The sequence below is a fragment of the Strix aluco genome, chromosome 1, assembly GCF_031877795.1.
Source record: "Strix aluco isolate bStrAlu1 chromosome 1, bStrAlu1.hap1, whole genome shotgun sequence".
In the NCBI taxonomy this organism is placed as follows: domain Eukaryota; kingdom Metazoa; phylum Chordata; class Aves; order Strigiformes; family Strigidae; genus Strix; species Strix aluco.
In genome coordinates, this window is record NC_133931.1 from 108,907,426 (window position 1) to 108,927,378 (window position 19,953).

The 19,953-nt window shown below is 44.0% G+C and overlaps 1 protein-coding gene across 2 annotated transcripts in view; it reads right to left on the reverse strand.

The window, feature by feature from the left end:
* PLCD1 (phospholipase C delta 1) overlaps positions 1–19,953 on the reverse strand; it is a 58,905-nt gene that overhangs the window by 23,921 nt on the left and 15,031 nt on the right. For both annotated transcript variants that reach the window (XM_074830762.1, XM_074830753.1), the window contains exons 2-4: positions 19,580–19,744; positions 7,307–7,535; positions 3,005–3,134 (exon numbers count right to left, since the gene is read on the reverse strand). In XM_074830762.1, coding sequence (XP_074686863.1) covers positions 3,005–3,134; positions 7,307–7,535; positions 19,580–19,744 — 524 coding nt within the window. The remainder of the gene's footprint in view (positions 1–3,004; positions 3,135–7,306; positions 7,536–19,579; positions 19,745–19,953) is intronic.

Sequence of the window (19,953 nt, forward strand, 5' to 3'; positions counted from 1 at the left end):
TGGCATGGACACCAAAACCCCTGCAGGACATGGCCTAAAAACTTTCTTCTTCAGGCCTGAACTTTGAATGGAAAGTGTGCTCCAAGCCACTCGGAGGAGGTTGTGGTGCATTTCATTTCACCCTCACGATGGACAACTTGCTGTCAGTTACTATGACTTAGCTGACAGATGGTAACTTGTCAAATCAGAGGAATTTAATTGCTTTTGGTCTTTGATCTCTTATGACAGATAGAGCTATTGTCCTGAGTTTTATGATCAAAATACATGTCTCAGTTTAACCAGTCATCATACTAATCTCAACCTAACTCTGCTAATGATCTCAGTGATGGCCACGGTGGCTTTGGCAGTGCCCCAAGCAAGATGATAATGAGGGACTTATTCCCTCACAAATACTCCACTGGAGTCCTTCACTAGCAGTTTATGTTGCACATATAAAACCAAACAAAATGATTATGATGCACAGCATTTCACAAACAGAACCGATAGCAAAAAGTTCAACTTGTCCTGACTTCAGATTCTGCTGGGTAAAAGCTATGGGCTCATCTCAGGGGTGGGACAATCTGTGAAATGTTCAGTACTACAGACACCTTCAAATTAGGTTTGAGCAGTCCAGGAACTGTCTTTTCCTTGCTGCCTTCCATGTCTGTATGATCCTGTGCTGTGGCTTTGGCAGATCTCACAGTCTAAGCTGAGCATGATGCTTAGCAACTAAAAAAGGAATACAAAGAGGGAAACCAACTGCAGGGATGCCATGAATGACAGATGTTCTTTTTTTTAAGACACAACAGGGAAAATTACATATTACTTCTAGGAAACTGGCATTATAACTGATGTGCCTTGGGAATTTTGTTCATTAGTGGCCATTAAAGGTTGTGATGGAAATGGGACAGTAGTATTGGCATCATAGTCATATTCCAGGACAGAGCAGATACACTGTATGAAAGCGAGCTCCTTCTGCTTGGGATACAAGAGCTACAAATTAGAAGGAAAATCTCAACCCAGAATACTGTGTTTTACCTCACTTGTATAGATCATGAACCTTGAATGGTTCCTGAATGAACCTTGGCCTACCAGAAAAAGTCAGAGCCTTGCTGATGCACCAGAATGAATATTCAGGTTGAAATGAAGTGAGCAATTAGAGGAGCTTTGCAGTTTCTGGTTGCATTGCATATGTCTTACTCAGGTGTGTCTAAAACCTAGATGTAGACACAGAGTTATGTGATGAAAAGCAAGAATAATGTGAGAACGTGCCCTGTAGCTCTCTCTTGAATCGTTGATCGCCCTTCCTTCCTGTGACTAAATGAAGAAAAACTCACTAAGACAGAAAAGATCATCCTTTTAATATGCTGTAATGTCTCTAAGTCCATCTAAGTTTAGGTAGTATGCAAACTGAAAATGTAATTGCTTTAGGAGCAAGACAGGCTCTTCCTGGAGGCAATTCAGCCCACAAGAGATATGAATTAACCTCCAAAGAGCCTCTTTTTCCAGTGGCTATACAGGAAAGTTATAACAATTACATGTCTAATGAGGATACTTCGACTATCTGCCTGCATTTAGATGGGATGAATTAAGGTTTAATAATTACTTGGAGTCCTTAAGCAAAAAGAGAATGGAACTTCCAATTTCCCACTCCTAGAGCTCCCTTGTAACTATTGCAATAGCAAAAGAGGTTCATTGAATGAAGGGGAGCTTACGCCTCTGAAAAAAAAGTGTGTCTTTTCAGATGTTTGATGTTGGAAGATGTAGGGAGTGATTCACATGACATATGTATCCTTTAGGATGAGGTGAATCGCACACCAGTCTCCATTATTGGCTTGACCTAAACAGACTGCAAAGGAAGTGTAAGTGTTAGTGACTACTTCCATTGTAGATGTCTGCACTGGAGACATCTAACTCAGTCAGAGGAATCCCAGCCTTATTGCTATTCTTCCAGGGTCTTTCTGAGCAGGGAATAAAGAATAGGATATGCCAGCCAGAGCAGGCAGTACATCTGGAAGATTTTGCAAGCTGAAGTTCTTTAAGATCTGCTGATGAGTTTCCCCCAGTTCTTGTAGAGTTACCAGAGAGAGAAAGACCTCCGTAAAGCAAGGATAGGAAACTTGTGCCTCCTCTGAGGGAAGGCCCTAGTGAGATCTTGCCAACCCTCGCTGTTATCTGCATACAGGAAGGAGCAGCACAACTGTCTGGTGCCCAAAACCACCCACATGTTTACCACTGATCAGAAAAAGCATTTCTGAAACTGACCACCCATGAATTCAAATCCTGCTTCAGACGGGACAGAAGTTTGGAAATTAGCCAGATGGTTTATCTCACCTCAGCAGGAAGGTTTCTTCAGAGAGAAACCAAAACCTTAACAACTGAGAAATTTTCATCCCTTTCTTATCTTCTGATAGGCAGAGCCAGCAAGTCAAATCTTGAGAATTTAAAAGCGTATGTTCCTGACCAGATTAAATATGCCTTGGGCTATTAAATCAACCAGACTGGTCCAGGCTTGGGTGCAATATTGCATATCTATCATGAATCTGGGGGTGGGTGGTCCTAATTTGCACTTTCTTTTTGTTTACACCAGTCACTTGGCACCTCCTTCTCTGAGAAGGTGAGAATCTGGTTCATAATTGTAACCAAATCAATTTCAGCCAGACTTAGGCATTGACATGTGGTTGTGGCATGCAGAACTCCTGAAACAGCTGGAACTCAAAGTGCACTTGAACTTTGCTTTTCCTTTTTTCTCACATTATCCATGTTTGCATCTCATCTTCTCTGAATCTGGCAAAATTGGGCATCAATGGTAAAGAAAGGCTTTAAGACACCTTCATGAAAAGCATTGTGCTGGCCTAACTTAGTTGTTAGTGGGAATCTACTGAGCACCAAAAACTGAGAGTCCTTCCTTGGTATGAGAAAAGATGCTAGTTCACTTTAGCTTAGGTCTCCAGCCAAAGCTGAAAGCTGTGGGAGACCTTGACCTCAGCCAACAGCAAATACTTTATCTGTTTGCTCTCATTACCTGGAAAATCTTCTTGGCATGATAATCATCGACTTCAATGTTCACTTCTTTCAGGAAGTTCTTGAGCTCTTTTAAGCTCATTTTGTTGTCTTTGTTTTTATCAGCTTTCCGCAAGCAAGTGTGAATCCAGCTGCAGGATGATGTAAGGAAATCTTTCCAGGTCAGTGCCTAGCCTAAATACCACCCTTTTGCTACCCGTGGTGGGGGAGAAATCTCTTCTAAAGACTCTGAACCACCTCTCCAGCTGCTGTAAATCAGCATGCTACCACTGAACAGCTTACATCACCTCACCTTCTGCTCTGAAAGAGCAAAATGGTGCTTTAGCAGAAGCAAAATGCACTGTAATACAAGCTATCGTGACCCAGGAGAAGCTTTTCACCATCTGGCCAAGGCTGGATCAGATCTCTTTACCCTGTAGGAGTTTCTGGCCACAGCCAGAAACAGACTGATTTCTCTTTTATGATAGAAAGTACATTCTGCTCCAGACTGTTAAAAAGGGATAGAGGAAGGATGCAAAGAGCTCCAAGGTGGACCTTGGTAAACTCATTGTTACAGGTTTGATCAATATTCAGTATATCAAGGTGAACACTGAACAGAGATCCTCCAAAAGAAGCATTAATATTTTGACTCATCTTAATCTTCCATATTTATTTATGGATTTCTACCTATATGTCTTAAGAACTTTGTTGTAAGCAGAATCAAACCCAACTTTGTGGGTCTTGGCTTCCCCTTGTGAAATGCACAGTATCTATTACTGTATCATACTGTGATAATAGTTCATAAGAGCTTGGTTTGTAATAACTTTAGTATACCTATGGATCTGGAGTAATTACTATAAAAAATAAGCTTCTTAACGTGATGCCAGTTAATTTGAACTGGGTCTCCCATGTTCTTTCAGTCTCTTAGGAAAATAATGTTAGACAGTTGAGATACCTTGTAGTTTTGAACAACAAAAAACCCCATGCTTTTTGCATCATGGAATTGACTCTCTCTATTTTGCTTTACTGTTAAATAAGAAGGTCATCCAGAAAAATCTCCTATTTTTCATTAGAAAAATGATCAAAGTAACAATTTGATCTCCCCAAATTTAACCTTCCATGTCTTGCATAGGAAGCATTGCTCCAAACTCATTCTAAAAGAATCCTTTAAAAATGCCCAATCTGCTCTAACCACTGCAAAAAAACACCTTTATTTAAAAGTCTGCAGTCATTTCCACTGATCATGAGCACCCAGAGGTCATGCACATATCTAACGTCACTCTGGAAGGCAATATGTGGGCAGTAAATGCATTTGCAAAAGAATATGCTTGGGTCCTGACTGCGAATGGAGGATGTTTTCCTGTTATATCCCTTCCAGGGAGGCTGAACAACATAAGAGGGAAATCAGAGAGCCCATGAAGAGCATAGGCACATAGTGGGCCCTCTCGGTGCAAGGGCAAGGAGCAAAGAGAGAAAAAGGAGACTGCAGACAACTAGGACCTCAGCTTGTTGTTTCAGCAAACAGCAGTGTTCAGTGCCCAAAACACCCAATCTCCTCACGCATCTGGATGCCTTCAGGTTTGAGAGATCTTAGAGGAGCTGCATGAACTAAGCACTTCAACTGAAATGATTCTCATCTGATCGAAACAACATTTTGCAGCTCTGGTTGTGGGTCTTCCTTTGACCTTATGTACCTGTTTGGGCCTGGGTGGACTAGGAAAAAGCTGTTCCCATTCCCGTATACATGTGGAGAGGGCCTGCTTCCTGCCTCTTGTTTTTAAAGGACTGCCAGCTCCAGGGTTACCAGCTTTCTATTAGAAACCAAAGAGAGATGACTGAAACTATCTGGCAGATATCCCATGACTGTACTCTGAACAGAAATGCTGCAAAACTTCTGGTAAGTGATTTCCAACCAGAAGAAAAGCTCATACATAAATCCCAGAATCGAAGGAGACGGTGCCACACTACTCAAATGAAAAGTCCCCTGCATTTTCTGGTCTAAAGTCTTCCCTGCACACATACCTGCAATATTTGCTAAATAACCTATGTCAGCTTGTTGCAGGGTTGAATCTGAGGCTTCATAATACAATACTGTATGTATAAGAACATCAGAAGTACTCATCAAGCATGTGGTAGTTTTATCTTTGTAGGAATATAGGACTGGAAAGGACACATACGACACTAAATCGAGTCCCTTCCTACCACAGGCAACTCCATCATCTTAGAAAACTGAATAAACCCCATCTGAAACTAGCAAGTTTTTTGCTTTCAGTACTTTTTTTCAAAATCTTGCTCATTCCTTACTTTCTTTGCAAGATTTTGGAGGCTGGAAAAGATACACTGCAAGGCAATTCTCCAGTCATAGGGGACAAACAGGGGACCCATCACTTCTCCTCATTTACTGACTCTTCCCCTTCTGTGCTCACAGATACGGAGAACACTTCTGAGGTTTAAGGAAGATCTGAGTAAGCCCACGTTGCCAAGCAAACCCAGTGAAGGCAGACTAAATTTAAAATCCCAGGCTTTAATTAAACATCATCAAATTTCAAATGAGAAATCATGCTGTTCTATAATTCCAGGTTACGTTAAACGGCCTGAGACAATCCCAGATTGGAAGCTAGCACTGCACAGTAATTACTCTTCCAGAAATACAGCTTGCCTACCCACCCTATTTAGCTTTAATTCTGCTTTCCAAAGACAAAGAGGCACTTTTCCACACTGGAAATTTACAGCTTTCTTCCCTTCCAAATGTCATTGTTATTTTTCTCCCCTTAGCAATCTCATCTCTTCTTATGGGGAAGTTTTTCAGCAATATATTCAATTTGACACACTCCAGGGACAACTTTCTGTAGCCCAGATTTTCCCCACACACTGTGGGGTGGGGGCAGCCTTCACATTTAACAAGAAAGCTGCCAGGGTGCAATATTTCCAACAGCACCAAAGTTTCAAGATTTCAACTTGTCTAGGGTCTGCTCCCTACCACTGTGAACACATGACTGCTGATGCAGCTGAGGAATGACCTTATAGCCTAGAGCTTGAAAAACCTTCCAAAAAACCACTCATAGTACAGGAGATGATAAACACAGCATCCCATGTACATCAGAAATAATGGAGTCTGATTCCTTTAAATGAACAGCACTATGGTTGTGCAAGTGCTTATTAGACTTCAGAGAATCCGCAGAAGAGTAAAGCCTGATGAAAGCTCAGCATTTAGGTGCCATCTCCTTCACCATCAGTACATTATTACCCAGCAGGGAATGCACATGGAGTGAAGTCTTGACTGAGGGCAAGAGTCCCTGGTGCCTGCTCAGGCTCAGACTCCAGCTTTGTGATTTTTCCCAGCTGAGGATTTCACACCTCCCCTCCTCTCACAGATGCTTTGATGTTGAAAAAGGCATGAAGCTCACACAGTCTTCTCTCACTGAGTACACTGTCTGGTTTCCTCTCTGATTCCTGGATGCCTATCTTTGTGAAGCTTAAACGAACTTAGTATTTTATGACTGCTGCTGCTCTGTCAAATCAGGGTGAAATCGGCCAACAGGTTCATATGCCACGGTCAGGGCCTCAGTCACACAGGGACTTCAGAAAATCCATCAAAAACTGCACCCAGAGATATTCTCTCTTTTTATATGGATGTGAGATCTATGATTGCAAAGCAACTTACTGAGTGAAATGCAGCCCCAGGGAAAATTCCTTGCAAATTCAGCAGAGCCAGGATTTCACCCAATAACTTACTCTCAATTTCACAACTAATTCACTCTCCTTACCTGTTCTGCTATTTTTCTTTTCTGAAGTCTGCAATGTCACTAGAGCAATTGCAAAATCTTGCAGGGCAAAACTTCCTCCTATGCTGAGGCAAATAAGTAGTAATTTCACAAAAGTCAGTGGAGCTACCCTGGACTAAATTTGGCAGTCAGAAGAAGAGAATCAGTTCCCTCGCCTTGTATTACTGAGAAACATGATAAACAGTATGGGTTTTTCATGCCTTGCCAAGAAGTGCTTGTCTTGGAGTTTACTGCAATGCAAGTGAAACCGACCCCTGAAGAATACAAAAAATAATGATTGTTTTATCTGGAGCTCCCTGAAAGAGGCAATTCTTTGCTTAAGGAGCTATGTGAAGCCTGAATCCACTCTTGCTTTTATCACTGTAAAACAGGGAAAAAAAGCATTGAAAACTAGGGAGTTTGCCGGGGTACAAAATCAGTGCGAGAGAAAACTCCGTGCCCAGGGCCAATAGGAAAAAAGGGGGTTAGTCTACTACCTTCACCCATAGAGAAAGACAAGTGCGTCTTTGTGATTAATCACTTTATAAGGCAAAGGATACTGTTGGAGTTTCTGTTTCTGGTTCATGGAGTTGCTGTGGGCTATGATTTTCCCAAGGCCGGAGATCCAGTGGTTGGCATCATCCTCTGAACTCGCAATGAGGTCCAGGTTTTTCCGCTGGTCTTTGAAAATGATGGAAAAGCAGCGATACTCTGGGACATCCTTGGCGTATTTTTCCATACCTTCTGTTTTATGGCCTGACCTCACATCCCGAATATCTTCAATGGAGACTGTGGAAAGAAAGCAGAGCCTGCTGTCAGCAGGGGTTCAGTTAGCCTTATCTCTACTTGGTGAGGGATATTAAGCAATTACTCCTTCTCATTTTTCTGCAACCTCTGGAGGATTCCCTTCCTTTTCCCCCCTTCCCCAAACTTTGGTAGTAAAGAGAGCTCAAACCAAAAGGAGCAGAAAGAGCAAGAAATTTTAAAAAGAAAAACTCTTTCCCCATGTTCTTTATTTAACAAAGAAGCAGAATATGCACTAGATGCCATACTGTGATATCATGCTTATGAGATACAAATCATTGCCAAGATTATGGTTCCAGTCCTTGGAGCATCCCTGACTTGATCTCTGTCCCCATCTGAGAGTGAGGAGAGGGAGCTGTGTCTCCCTGTGAGCATCATCTCATATGAAAATGAGAGGTGACTTCAGTAAGAGGAGGCCAGGGACCAAAGTAGTCATTCTTTAGTTTGCAAAAAAGTGAGAAGGTAAAATTTAAAGTCCCATATAGTCTTCTCAGTGACACTGGTGCAAATTGGGGAGGCAAACCCAAAGCTTCAGAGCAGTTTGATGTCACCCATTCTCACCTCTGTCAAGGGTAGACTTGATCTGCTTTGCTGTAAGAAAGCAAAACACTGCTTTCAAGACCATCCTTTCCCATTTCTATCTCTGCCACTCAGCTGGTGGAAATGAGCCCTGAAGTCACACCAAGTTTGCAAAATGCACACACAAGGCAATCCAGAAAGCGGTGCATTCAAGAGACTATGTTATTAAACAAATGTAAGTAACGGAGACAGCCCTACTTTGCCCCTGAGAGCATGCAGGTGCCCTCAAACTGTGCTGAAAACAGGCAAGGCCCCAGCAGCAGCACAGCCTCTTTTTGTCTTTCATGGGCCACTTAATACATCTACAAAGGACTGAAAGGAAAGGGCAGAAACTGCTTAATCAATCTGACTGATGAGAAACTTGACACTGAAGTACAGATGGCACCTACAAACAATAAATGGCAAAAATGTTTGCAAACTGTTGAAGTCCATAACTGAGAAAGTCTCATTGCATTTTCTTGAGTGGGAGACATTAACATTCTGCAAACATCTACAAGTACCATGTCAGGGCACACATAGAAAAGGCAACGCACCTGAGAGATATTCAGCCATCTTCTATAACAAACATGCCAAAAATAAGACATAATCACAGGAATTTGAAAAAAAAAAAAAAAAAAAAGCTTAATTTCTCCTCTACCTCAAAATGTAAATTACAGGTAAAAATTATTTCCTGTGTCACAGATATGTGAGATCGATTTTATTTGTGCTTATCTTGAAGGAGCTTTGTTGAAAAGCATCACCTAAGTGTAAAACATCCCCACCGTTTAGCTGAATAGGACAAATTTGCCTTTAAACATCCATTTTATCCACTCCTTCATTTAAATTGGTGCAATTTCACCATTAAAGGGCCCAGTTGACTCAAAGTCAACACTGCAGAAAAACACAATTCAGTATCCACCCTGCACGTTTTTAGCATGGCTGACCTGGCATCATCCAGAATTCATCAGATGCTCATCAGAGTTTGAAACCTTTTCTTTTTTCCCAGCGCAGTCATGATAATGCTCAGCTGCTGGGGAAAAAAAAAACAAAAAAAACCCAAAAAACAAAAACCACCCAAAACTTTAGTCTTTGAAACTCAGTAACTTTCCAAAACCAACACTCGACATCTGCTTTAAATTCTCACCACATGCTAGGGTGGTCAAACATCTTCCACAGCACTTTGCTGGTTTGGTTCCTGTACAAGTACATATCATGAGGACCTTCCTGGAGCTGGCAAAGCTACTCCCTGACAATTATGAGCAATTATCTTTGTGTGGTCTTTTATTATCACTTCGTAAAGGCCACCAGTTGATCAGTCAGAGGGGAGGGGAGGAAAAGGTTGGGTTGAAATGGGCTGCTATGGAAATACATTATCTGGTCAATTTAACATAGAGTGAAAGTTTAAGGTTTTGAGTACTAAAACTATCCTTGAAAGAAAAGGGTTGCAATTCCCTTGCAGCTGGGTTGTTAATGGAGAGTCTTGCTGTTGACTTTGCCTGTTAACTAGGACATTGGGCAAATGCTAGTGACCATGCCTTGGGTAGAACTACACCCTTAATATAAAGGATGCTACCATGTTTGGATGGATTCAGTTCGGTCAAGAAGTCTAAAGTTAAGTTAGGCTTCTTTTAGAGCCAGTGGGGAGAAAAAAAAGGTTTTGGAACACAAAAGTTCTGTCCTATTTAGACAAAAACTTTAGGGTAAGATAAATCACACCCTCAATCCAAGTAAACCCTTGACCAGAAAAGAAGTCCAGGCTGAGCATCTCAGATGCAGATGTGTGCCATGGAGATCATCCATAAGTAGGTGATTCTCTTCCACTCCTGGTCTCTTCTGGTTATGGCAGTGCAAGTGGAAGGATCATCCTGTTGTTCCTCATCACCTGCCAACTGCTCACCACTGCTTGGCTCATAAGAGTTATTGTCCCTTCAGAATGGCTAGCTAGTCTGCTTGTGTAATCAATCCCTAAACTTTGGGTTGGCAACGACCTAGCGTTTCCAAGACTAGAAAATCTGATGTTAAATATTGGAAATTTAGAATGGATTCTTTGGAAACCATTACCTGGCAAAGTGAATCCACTGGAAAAGAGAGTTGTGTGGGAGGAAAAAAGGATTGAAAACCTGCGTCTGGAAGGGCTGCCCTGACCTCTTTGAGGTACAATGATAGAGGGCACAGAGCTCCTCGGTGCAGAAAAGGTACAAGGAAGGCTGAAGAACAGTATTGGTGTCTACTGTAGTTATGCAAGAGACAAGGAGAGAAACTATCAATGCAGAAACTGTTGAAAAAGCAGGGTAAGGGAGTACACTTTTTAAAGCTTTCCATAGCTTGGTCATGTGTACTGCTTTCATCTATCAATAAAAAAGCTGAAGCCAAAGGAGTCGGCCCAAGCCATCTGCAAATGTTATCTCTTTTCTGGAAAATCTTAACCCAGCATGAGTACATTATCAGCTGCTCCCAGACAGCGAGTGTACTGTATTAGCAGTCCCAAACTAACTGTGTGCTCAGATGAGCTATCTGTAAGGAGAAATCAGAAATAAGTGGGCGACAGAGAGGTTTCACAGCAGAGGAACACTTACAGAAAATATCCATCAATCATGTATCCCTGCAACCTCCCTGCTCCTTCCCCATCACACCACAGCAGGGAGGTAACCACAAACAGAAGAGAATCTGGAAAGTTTGCATCTACTTCTGAGTGTTTATGCCTGCTGAAGAGCTGGTTTGTGTAAAGCCCAAATCATGAAGCACAACACAAGAAATCTTGAGTCCTTCCTGGCCTCCAGACATCGAGTCGAACAGGTTACATCCTCATCAGCCTTCCTGGCTACTGCAGATGCTGCTTGGCCTGTGCCACAGCCGAAGGCTCCCCACTGACATGGACATACAGCAGGGTTCCCTGGAACCAGTGAAATTATTCCTGTCTGAACTAGTCTCAGGGAGATGTTGAGAACCTTCTTTTTAATCCTCCTTTCAATTTTCATCACTGGATACTGCCCTTGTGCTCCCCTCCCCCCTTGCTAATTCTCAACCCAGTGCCCTTCTCCTGTTTCACCCATGACACTAGCAGGCAGGTATGAGTCAGGCCTGCAGGATGCAGGAGGTCAGCTTTGACAGCCATGATGTTTTCAAGCAACCAAATGTATCATTTGGGTGTCTCTTCTGATTTGGATTTCTCTCTTCATGGCTTTCAAGGAGTTTGCTGTTACACTTGCAAGCTCATCTCCTCATGCAGAAGGAACACCTCTCAAAGGAAAACAAAAGCTGTGATTCATACTGATGTGCTTGTAACCAGACTGCAAGTACCCAAGTCCAAAACAGTGACCCACAAAACCTTGCTGAGCAGGTGCAGAGACTGACTTGTGCCTCTGCCTGACCTAAAAGCTCCCCCATAGCCCAGAAGTTAGTTTCTTCCTTCAAGTGGCCCCTGCACAAAAGGGTCCCCACCTGCCTCCAGCAGGACCTGGGCTGGCCTGACCACCCTCCACAAGGTGCCCTCAAACACAGTGCAAGGATTTCAGCTCTATGTGCATGTGGAGAGGAGATGGCCACTGTGCGAGAACCATTCCTGCAGAAAGCAGTAGGGAGAGGGACACAAATTTGACCTCCCCATCATCCTAAAAGCTGTAACCCCAGAGCTTTCAGGTGTCAGGAGTGCATCTGAGTCCCATGTATGCACTATAAGCCATTGGGCAGCCAAAAATACAAGTGTTGAGGAGCCAGAAGGACAATCCTGACAAGGTGCCTAATGATCAGAGCACTTGTCTGAGAGATGAGCCCTGGTCACTGTCTTCTCCATCTCTTCTCCAGTCAATGCTCCTCAGGTGAAATGTCTGGACTGTGCTGGGAGTATGGACAGTAAAACACTTTGGTAATCCTAAAGAAAACAGGGAAAGGAGGAACAGAGGCATAGAGCAATCTCCATTTGCCTTCCTTCTGTTGACAGGCAGCCCTTAGAGAGGAGATATTTTCTCAAGAACTTTACACGAGGAACTGAACCCACATCTCCTGCAAATCACTGAGCATGTGGAGGACAAGCACCAAAAGGTGTTTCTACTTCCTTGTGCCTTTGCTGATAAAGAGGGAGAGGAGGGTCAATGTCTAGACACTTGGAGGCACTGCCAAAACAGCTGGCCTTGAGTTACTCATGAGGGGAGGGGGGCAGTTTTTTCAGTCTGGGGGAAATACTCCTCAGATCTTTTCCTTTCCTTATCCTATCCCCCTGTCATTAACAAGTGATCTCTGCAATGTGGCATTCAGTCACATTGAATTACTCCATCCCGCTCTAATTGTTTCAGTCACTTCTGTTTACTGTCAGGAAATGCAGATGAGAAATGTACTCAGCTGTTAATAGCTTGCACTGTCTTTGCACACAATAGTGCATGTCTGCAGAGAGATCAGACCTTCACCAGCTGCAGTTCATCCAGGCTGGCTTAGCATCTTGTCAAGAACAGATGAAAGCTGCTACCTGACCCCAGACTGCCCTGCCAGCCAGGATGGCTGCAGCGAGACTGCGTGGATTTCACAACACACTGAGCACATGGGGCAAACTGGCTCTGCATGCTGCTTCTCTCTTTGGTTTCACCCCAGAAAAAACAGTTTAGTTGATTTCAGTTTCACCATAGGTGGCTGATGCTAATGGACAAACGCAGTTGGGATTGGGACCTTCGTAATCAGCAGGAGGTGGAGCACTCTCAGCTCCCTGGACCAGGAACACCAAAGGCTATCCATCACCCTCATCGTTAAGGGATGCTTTAACATGATGATTCAAGGGTGGGTTTAGCATGAGCCCCACTGTGCTGTGCCTTCTTAGCCCTGACCACATTGCTCTCTCATCTTCCTGTACCTGAATTACTGCAGGTCCCACCTGCTGATTCCTCATCCATTCTCTTCTCCTTTCCCCCTCCACCGACTTGCTCAGCGCGTTGTTTTAATTTGAGATCTGCTGCACAGCAGTCTGCCCTCATTGCTGGTGTGTGTCACCAGCTGACAACCAGTGATATAATGCACATGTAATTTTACAGGTTGTTTGGGAATGCCTTTTAATAGAAGGTCTTCATCCAATCTTTCTGTCTACCCATCACAGCTTGGGGTGTTGATGTAAATAGAGTAATCTCTACTTACATTCCTTCCACACATCACAACCAGGACCCTGCAAACTATTTCTGCAACTAGTTCTTCAACTTCTCCTGCCATTACAGTGCTGCTAAATTTGGATCTAAGGCTCTCAACACTTCTGTCTTTGCATTTAACATATGCTATGGAGAATAAGGTCAATATTTGTCAGCACACTGCCTGTGATGAAAACTGTCCCAGCAATGCATGCAGTGGCCTGATTCAAACTTAAATCAAAAAAACCAAGCAGCTCTGCATTTGAAATGACTTGTTTTATGGGTTGAGTGATTTTGATAAAAACTAATGAGACCCACAGACAGACGGTTTTGTTTTCACAGCTGACAGCCGCCTTGCATAACACATTCACATCAGCAAATATTTTTTCCAGGGACAAATACATGTCTGACTGTGAAGCAATGATTCCTAAAGAAACTGCCTAACCAGCTCCAGAAGGAAGGTGTTGGTGCAGTCAACTGCCCGCTGTGTGTATATAGGCTGTGGAGAGTTTCTGTTGACTTTAGGCACTTATCAGGAACAATTTAAAGATTTCACTGCTTGACTTCAGCAAGCACATCTTATTCTTTCTGTTTTTCTGCAAGTAAGTTCACTGTATTAATTCAATGGAGAAAATTTTTCATACTTCCACAAAAATGGCATGGTATGTTCATCACATGGCATTTTAAGGGTGTTCCTAAATTTCACAGGAACACAAAAATGAAGGAAAAAGTTTTATGCTGAACACTGGTAGTAGGCTATAAACATAAAGCTTTTGTACTATGTTTAAACCATGCAAAATTACCCTATAATTGGGTTAGAAGTCAGAGGAACTGAAAAAAATTTCTGTGCATTTTTAATAGTGAGCATAATTAATCACTAGATCAAAATACCCATTTCATGACTAAATAATAATACAATCATCACTTGCAACATTCAGTTGTGCAACTGAATTCAGCTCACCTCTGTAAACTGCTCCCAAAACTAATTATTTTAACCAAAATACAGAAAAAAACATGAACAACAGTAGTTTTTAAGTAAAGTTGTTGGTCAGAAATTTAAATATTTCAGCCAAAACTCCTAAACTTCTTTCTTGACTACACAGTTTGTGACTCAGTGACACACCCCCAGTGAGTCATCCTTGGTGTAGTGTGTGAAACTCACTCATGGCTGTCATGGGAAACGTCATCTTCCTGAGCCTCCGCAGAGAAAGGGTGCAGGAGGTAGCAAAGCACCAGTTTCTCTGGGGCTCCACTGTAGCACCCCTAAACCTGAATGACCCATTCAGTCTTTTCCTCCTGGCTTTGAACATTCTGTTTCTCCACCAAACACCCAAAAGGATGTTTCACTGGAAAGTTTTCAACCATCCCTACAAATCCCCAAGTTCAGAGAGTTTTTAAAGGGATTGAGTCTGGCTTAAGTGAGCTCATGCTAGGGATTTCAGCTGGTTTAAGAAAAGACTTTGAAAAATCGATTTCACTGAAAACAGCACATGACTTTTTGCTCTTTTTTTCACATAGATGAGACCTGATATTTGACCACAGCTAAACAAGACTGTTACTGACATGTTGCTGCTCTTTCAACACAAGTTTCTCTGCACTCTTTGGCTCTCCTCCCTCCCACCATAGTGATACTCAGGAGTGAACTGGCTCTGGAACTTTTTACCAGCTCCCTTGCACAAACCTTTTCTTTGCCCCAGAACTGTTAATCCTGCCAATTGAACCTTGTTTTCCCAGCCCAGGGAGAAAGCTGTCCCATGTGTAAAAGCCTCATGGGCCAAAGAAGCATCCACCCTGACTGTAGCTCTACAAAATATTTCATAGAATCATAGACTGGTTTGGGTTGGAAGGGACCTTAAAGATCATCTAGTTCCAACCCCCCTGCCATGGGCAGGGACACCTTCCACTAGACCAGGTTGCTCAAAGCCCCATCCAACCTGGCCTTGAACACTTTCAGGGAGGGGACAGCCACAACCTCACTGGGCAACCTGTTCCAGTGTCTCACCACCCTCATAGTGAAGAATTTCTTCCTTCTATCTAATCTAAATCTACCCTCTTTCAGTTTAAAGCCATTACCCCTCATCCTATCACTACATGCCCCTGTATAAAGTCCCTCCCCAGCTTTCCTGTAGCCCCCTTTAAGTGCTGGAAGGCCACTATAAGGTCTCCCCGCAGCCTTCTCTTCTCCAGGCTGAACAACTCCAACTCTCTCAGCCTGTCCTCAGAGGTGCTCCTGCCCCCTGATCATCTTTGTGGCCTCCTCTGGACCTGCTCGAGCAGGTCCATGTCCTTCTTATGTTGGGGGCCCCAGAGCTGGACGCAGTACTCCAGGTGGGGTCTCAGGAGAGCGGAGTAGAGGGGGAGAATCACCTCCCTCAACCTGCTGGCCACACTTCTATTGAGGCAGCCCAGGATACGGTTGGCTTTCTGGGCTGTCAGTGCACATGGCTGGCTCATAGTCAGTTTTCCATCCACTAATATCCCCAAGCCCCTCTCCACAGGGCTGCTCTCAGTGCACTCATAGCCCAGCTTGTATTTGTGCTTGGGATTGCCCTGATCCATGGGCAGAATTTTGCATTTGGCCTTGTTGAACTTCATGAGATTTGCACGGGCCCACCTCTCAAGCCTGTCCAGGTTCCTCTGGATGGCCCATCCCTTCCCTCCAGCATGTTGACCACATGACACAGCTTGGTGTCATCAGCAAACTTGCTGAGGGTGCACTCAATCCCACTGTCCATGTCACCAACAAAAATGTTAAACAAAGCCAGTCCCAACACCAACTCCTAAGGAACATCACTTGTCACTGCTCTCCACTTGGACATCGAGCCATTGACTGCAACTCTTCGAGTGAGACCATCCAGCCACTTCATCATCCACAGAGTGGTCCATCCATCAAATCCATGTCTCTCCAATTTAGAGACAAGGATGTCATGTGGGACAGTGTCATATGCTTTCCACAAGTCCTGGTAGGTGACATCAGTTGCTCTTCCTTTATCGACGCTATCAACGCTGTAACCCCATGATAGGAAGATAAGATAATTTCAGATAACAGAGAGCAGCAGGTCTTTATGGGCCTGATATGCAGCTCAGACACAGGATGTAGCAGGCTATGGTGAGAAATGGATTTTTAAAGGTGCTTTTGTGCAGCCCTTCATGCTCAGCACTCCTATGTTTCTGCTGGAGCCAACCAGAGAGTGCACATAGAGCATAACATGTTTGTTGGAAAACTGACCACTTAAGATGCTTGGGCCTAAATGGAACATACTGGATAATAAGGAAAAAATTGATTGTGTTCTACCTGCATGGAAACCATATTGAAATGGCAGCCTATCCCCCAAAAAGCCCTGTGGGTAATACAGCTATGAGGACAGCATCCAATCTAAATTTCCAGTTGTTTAAAACAAAGACAACAGAGGAAGGTACTGGTTGTACCCCATGTATCCGACCCAGATGACATCTCTGCCTGTGACAACCCTGATATGTTGGGTTTTTTTAACCTCAAGCATCTGAGATTCTTCTGTCTAACTTTGGCGGTCCCCAGTTTTATCTACTAGACACCACCACACAATGGTTTACAAATAGCTTTTCTGCATGATTATAAGAACAGTAACAGGAATAACAGGAAACTGTCCAAACAAAAACATAACCCTTACCCTACCCAGACTTCACTCCTCTGAGGTGCCTCCATCTGCTTGCTGTTAGCAATGCTGCAGATAAGATTAGACCTGTTGCTAAAACCTCCCAGTTTCCATTCTGCTCATTCTTTTTCCTTCCTCAAAAAGGCAGCTTATCTGCAGTTTTAGAAAGGCTTTGTACTGGAGCACAAAGTTACTGTCTGTTACAAGAAGGGTGACCCTCTAGAGAGACTCGCCTTGAAATCCCTGATGTTGAGTATCAAATCATGACCCTGCACTCTTCCTCTGATTTGACCACCTTCGCACACTAGACCAAAGGAGAAGGCAGCCATAGTGATAGAGCCCATCAGAGGACAGGGGTAATCCTCTCTATACCTAAACCCAGAGCAGCCTGGTGAAGTTAAAAGCTCAAGAAAGAAACTCAAACCCAGCAGTCACTGTGAAAACTTGGGAATAGAAGGAATGGCAAAACAGATGTCCTTGGGGTTAGGCTAGGGACAGGGCAGGTGTCAGTCCAGTACCCATCTCTCTTGTTGACTTCCAGGTTCAGATGCATCCACAGCACCTGTTGAAAGCAGCCCCGAGGTGGCCCTCCAACCCTCCCAAAAGCTTGCACCATGACTGCTGACATAGCTTCACATGCTCCCAGGAGTGTGTGGAGGACAGCCTGCCCTGGCATGCTTGGTAGGTCAACTCGGCCACCAGGAATGCTCCTGCAGCCAGCTGGGTGTATGGGTGCAAAGCCAGCCTGGCCAGAGCCCTTCCAGCGCTTGCTTTTTCAGAGTAGCAAGAACAAGCTCTGCCTCAACTGCCTTGTCTCCCTTCCTGCTATCCTGATGACAAAGAAGAGAATCTTTCTCTGGGGAAAGGTGTGCATGCATGGAGGCATTATGGAGCATACACATGGCTGTGAATCAGTAGGCAACATTACTCCATCTTCACTTCGCACTGAAGACACTCCTAGGGCACAGCAAGTTCTCCTTCCTGCAGTGACACTGTCTCTATCTCCAGCAGTGTGGCAACATTGGTTGTGCCCAGTTAGCAAAGTGTGTCTTGAGTGTTGTAAATCCACACCCACACAGACACACTCCCAGCCTGTACCCAACACCCAGCTCAAAGGATCTGATCCCGCTGCAGGACTCTTATTGCAGCTCAGTATATAAAAAATTTACAGTTGCGCCAGCTCTCCATGCCACTGCCCCAGCAACAGAGGCAATGGCTTCGACCAGTACTTCTCCAAGCAGACGTCAAGATCCCTGGAGCCACAACGCAAGGACCCTCTTCCATTTACTTCAGAGGACCAGGTGAGGTCAGGACTGTTGCTGGATCTCAGCCCTGATAATTTGGAAACTGCTGGCCCAGAGCACAGGAAAGAAAGCTCTGAAAGTCATTCTTCTCCACTCACATTCTTTTTTGTTTTATAGCAAGATATTACCTAGGAAAGGACTCTGCTTTTATATGGGACAGAGCTCAACAGAGCAGGCATTCCTAGGGAGCAAACATTCACTAAGGCCTCTGCGTTTGTTGTTGTTCTCATGGGTTATTGCACTGGTACCTCAACAGCCCAGCTGAGCTCAGGACCCTGCCATGCTGGGTATGCAAACACACAGTAAGGGACAGCCCCCAGTCCAAAGCCTTTTACAGCTAGATAGAGGAAGAGAAAGGAAATGTGTGGAGAAGGATGGACAAAGAGATTAAATGAGGTGCCCATGGTCATGTGAGAAGAGTGTGGCCATCAGGGTTATAAACCAATCGTATTTTGCCCAGCTATCTTACTCCTCCTACGGAAAATCTTATCACTGCTTGTGGGAGGGAAGTAATTTGGAGGACCCACCCTTCATTTAATTAATTGTGTTTGTTACCAAAAAAAAATGTGTCAATAACACGGGCAGCATGTTCTACATTTCAACATGCCATAAAATATATTCCACATTATTAATTTACCACCTGGCTTTACAAGACTGTGATGATTAGTGATAGGGAGATATGTCAGAAAAATACCAAATGAGAAGAAAAAACAGATATAAACAGATATAAACATATGTATACCCTGCCTGATCCCATTTTGACTGCACAGTTGGGTTCTTGGTTCCAATTATGGCCCCAAGCTGGGTGATGCTGGCACAGAATGGTTTTCCTCGTGTCCATATAATGGTGACTGTCATATCTGAACTTTTTACAATAGGGCAGAGTTTCCAAGATAAGGATGAGGTTTTCCTTCCCAGAGATATCTCCTGCTAGCCTTTGGATCTCCACATCTCTGTGGTCCCCTTGTGAGGCTTAAAGGCCAGCTTTCCCAAGGGCTACAGGCAGAAAAGAAGTGTCCTGGCAGAGCCCACGACAACAGCCCAAGTGCACCATACCACACCGCAGATGCTCAAGCCATGTCTCAGACCAAGCACTCAGGCTTGGGCACATGAGTAACCTGAACTCTTGCTCTGGGGAGGAAACTAGCCAAGCAGGGCTGCTGAGACCAGTGCGGCCCACCCCACAATGATTTTAAGCAGTAGCTCATGAACTTGGGAAATGTGGCCATTCCTGACACGGCAGATTCCTCCCAGCTGTCTCCAGAGCTGACAGCATCACTTAGTTTGGGTGTTACAGGAGTATGAAGGATCTGGTCTCATTGCTCCAAGCCCTACCTCCATGCTGCAAGCATATCGGTCCTGTTTCACCCCAAGCACTTCTGCCCCACAGTGCTCCCCACGCCTATGATGAAGCAAACTTTACTTACAGATCTGTGACTCCGGAGACCTCAGCATCTTCTTCGATTCCTGCCATATGGTTTTGCAGTCTTCCTGGAGCTTATAAAACCGCTCCTTTCTCCAAGAGCCTGACTTCACTTTTAGCAGCTGGCTGCCTTTCAGGAGAAACTTCAGATCCTTGTCATCTTTCAGGCCTGTGGAGAAACAGTACTGGTAATGTTATAAGAGTCAGCTCAAGAAATGATGCTCATAGGGTCATCCCTTCCACAGGACACTAATCACAGACATAGACAGACCACTGCAGTGCAGCCACGTTTGGGGAAGACAGCAGAGCAGAGAGACCCAGAAATCTGCCATGCTACACTTTATGCTCACACTTTATGCTCACAAAAGAGACTGGAAT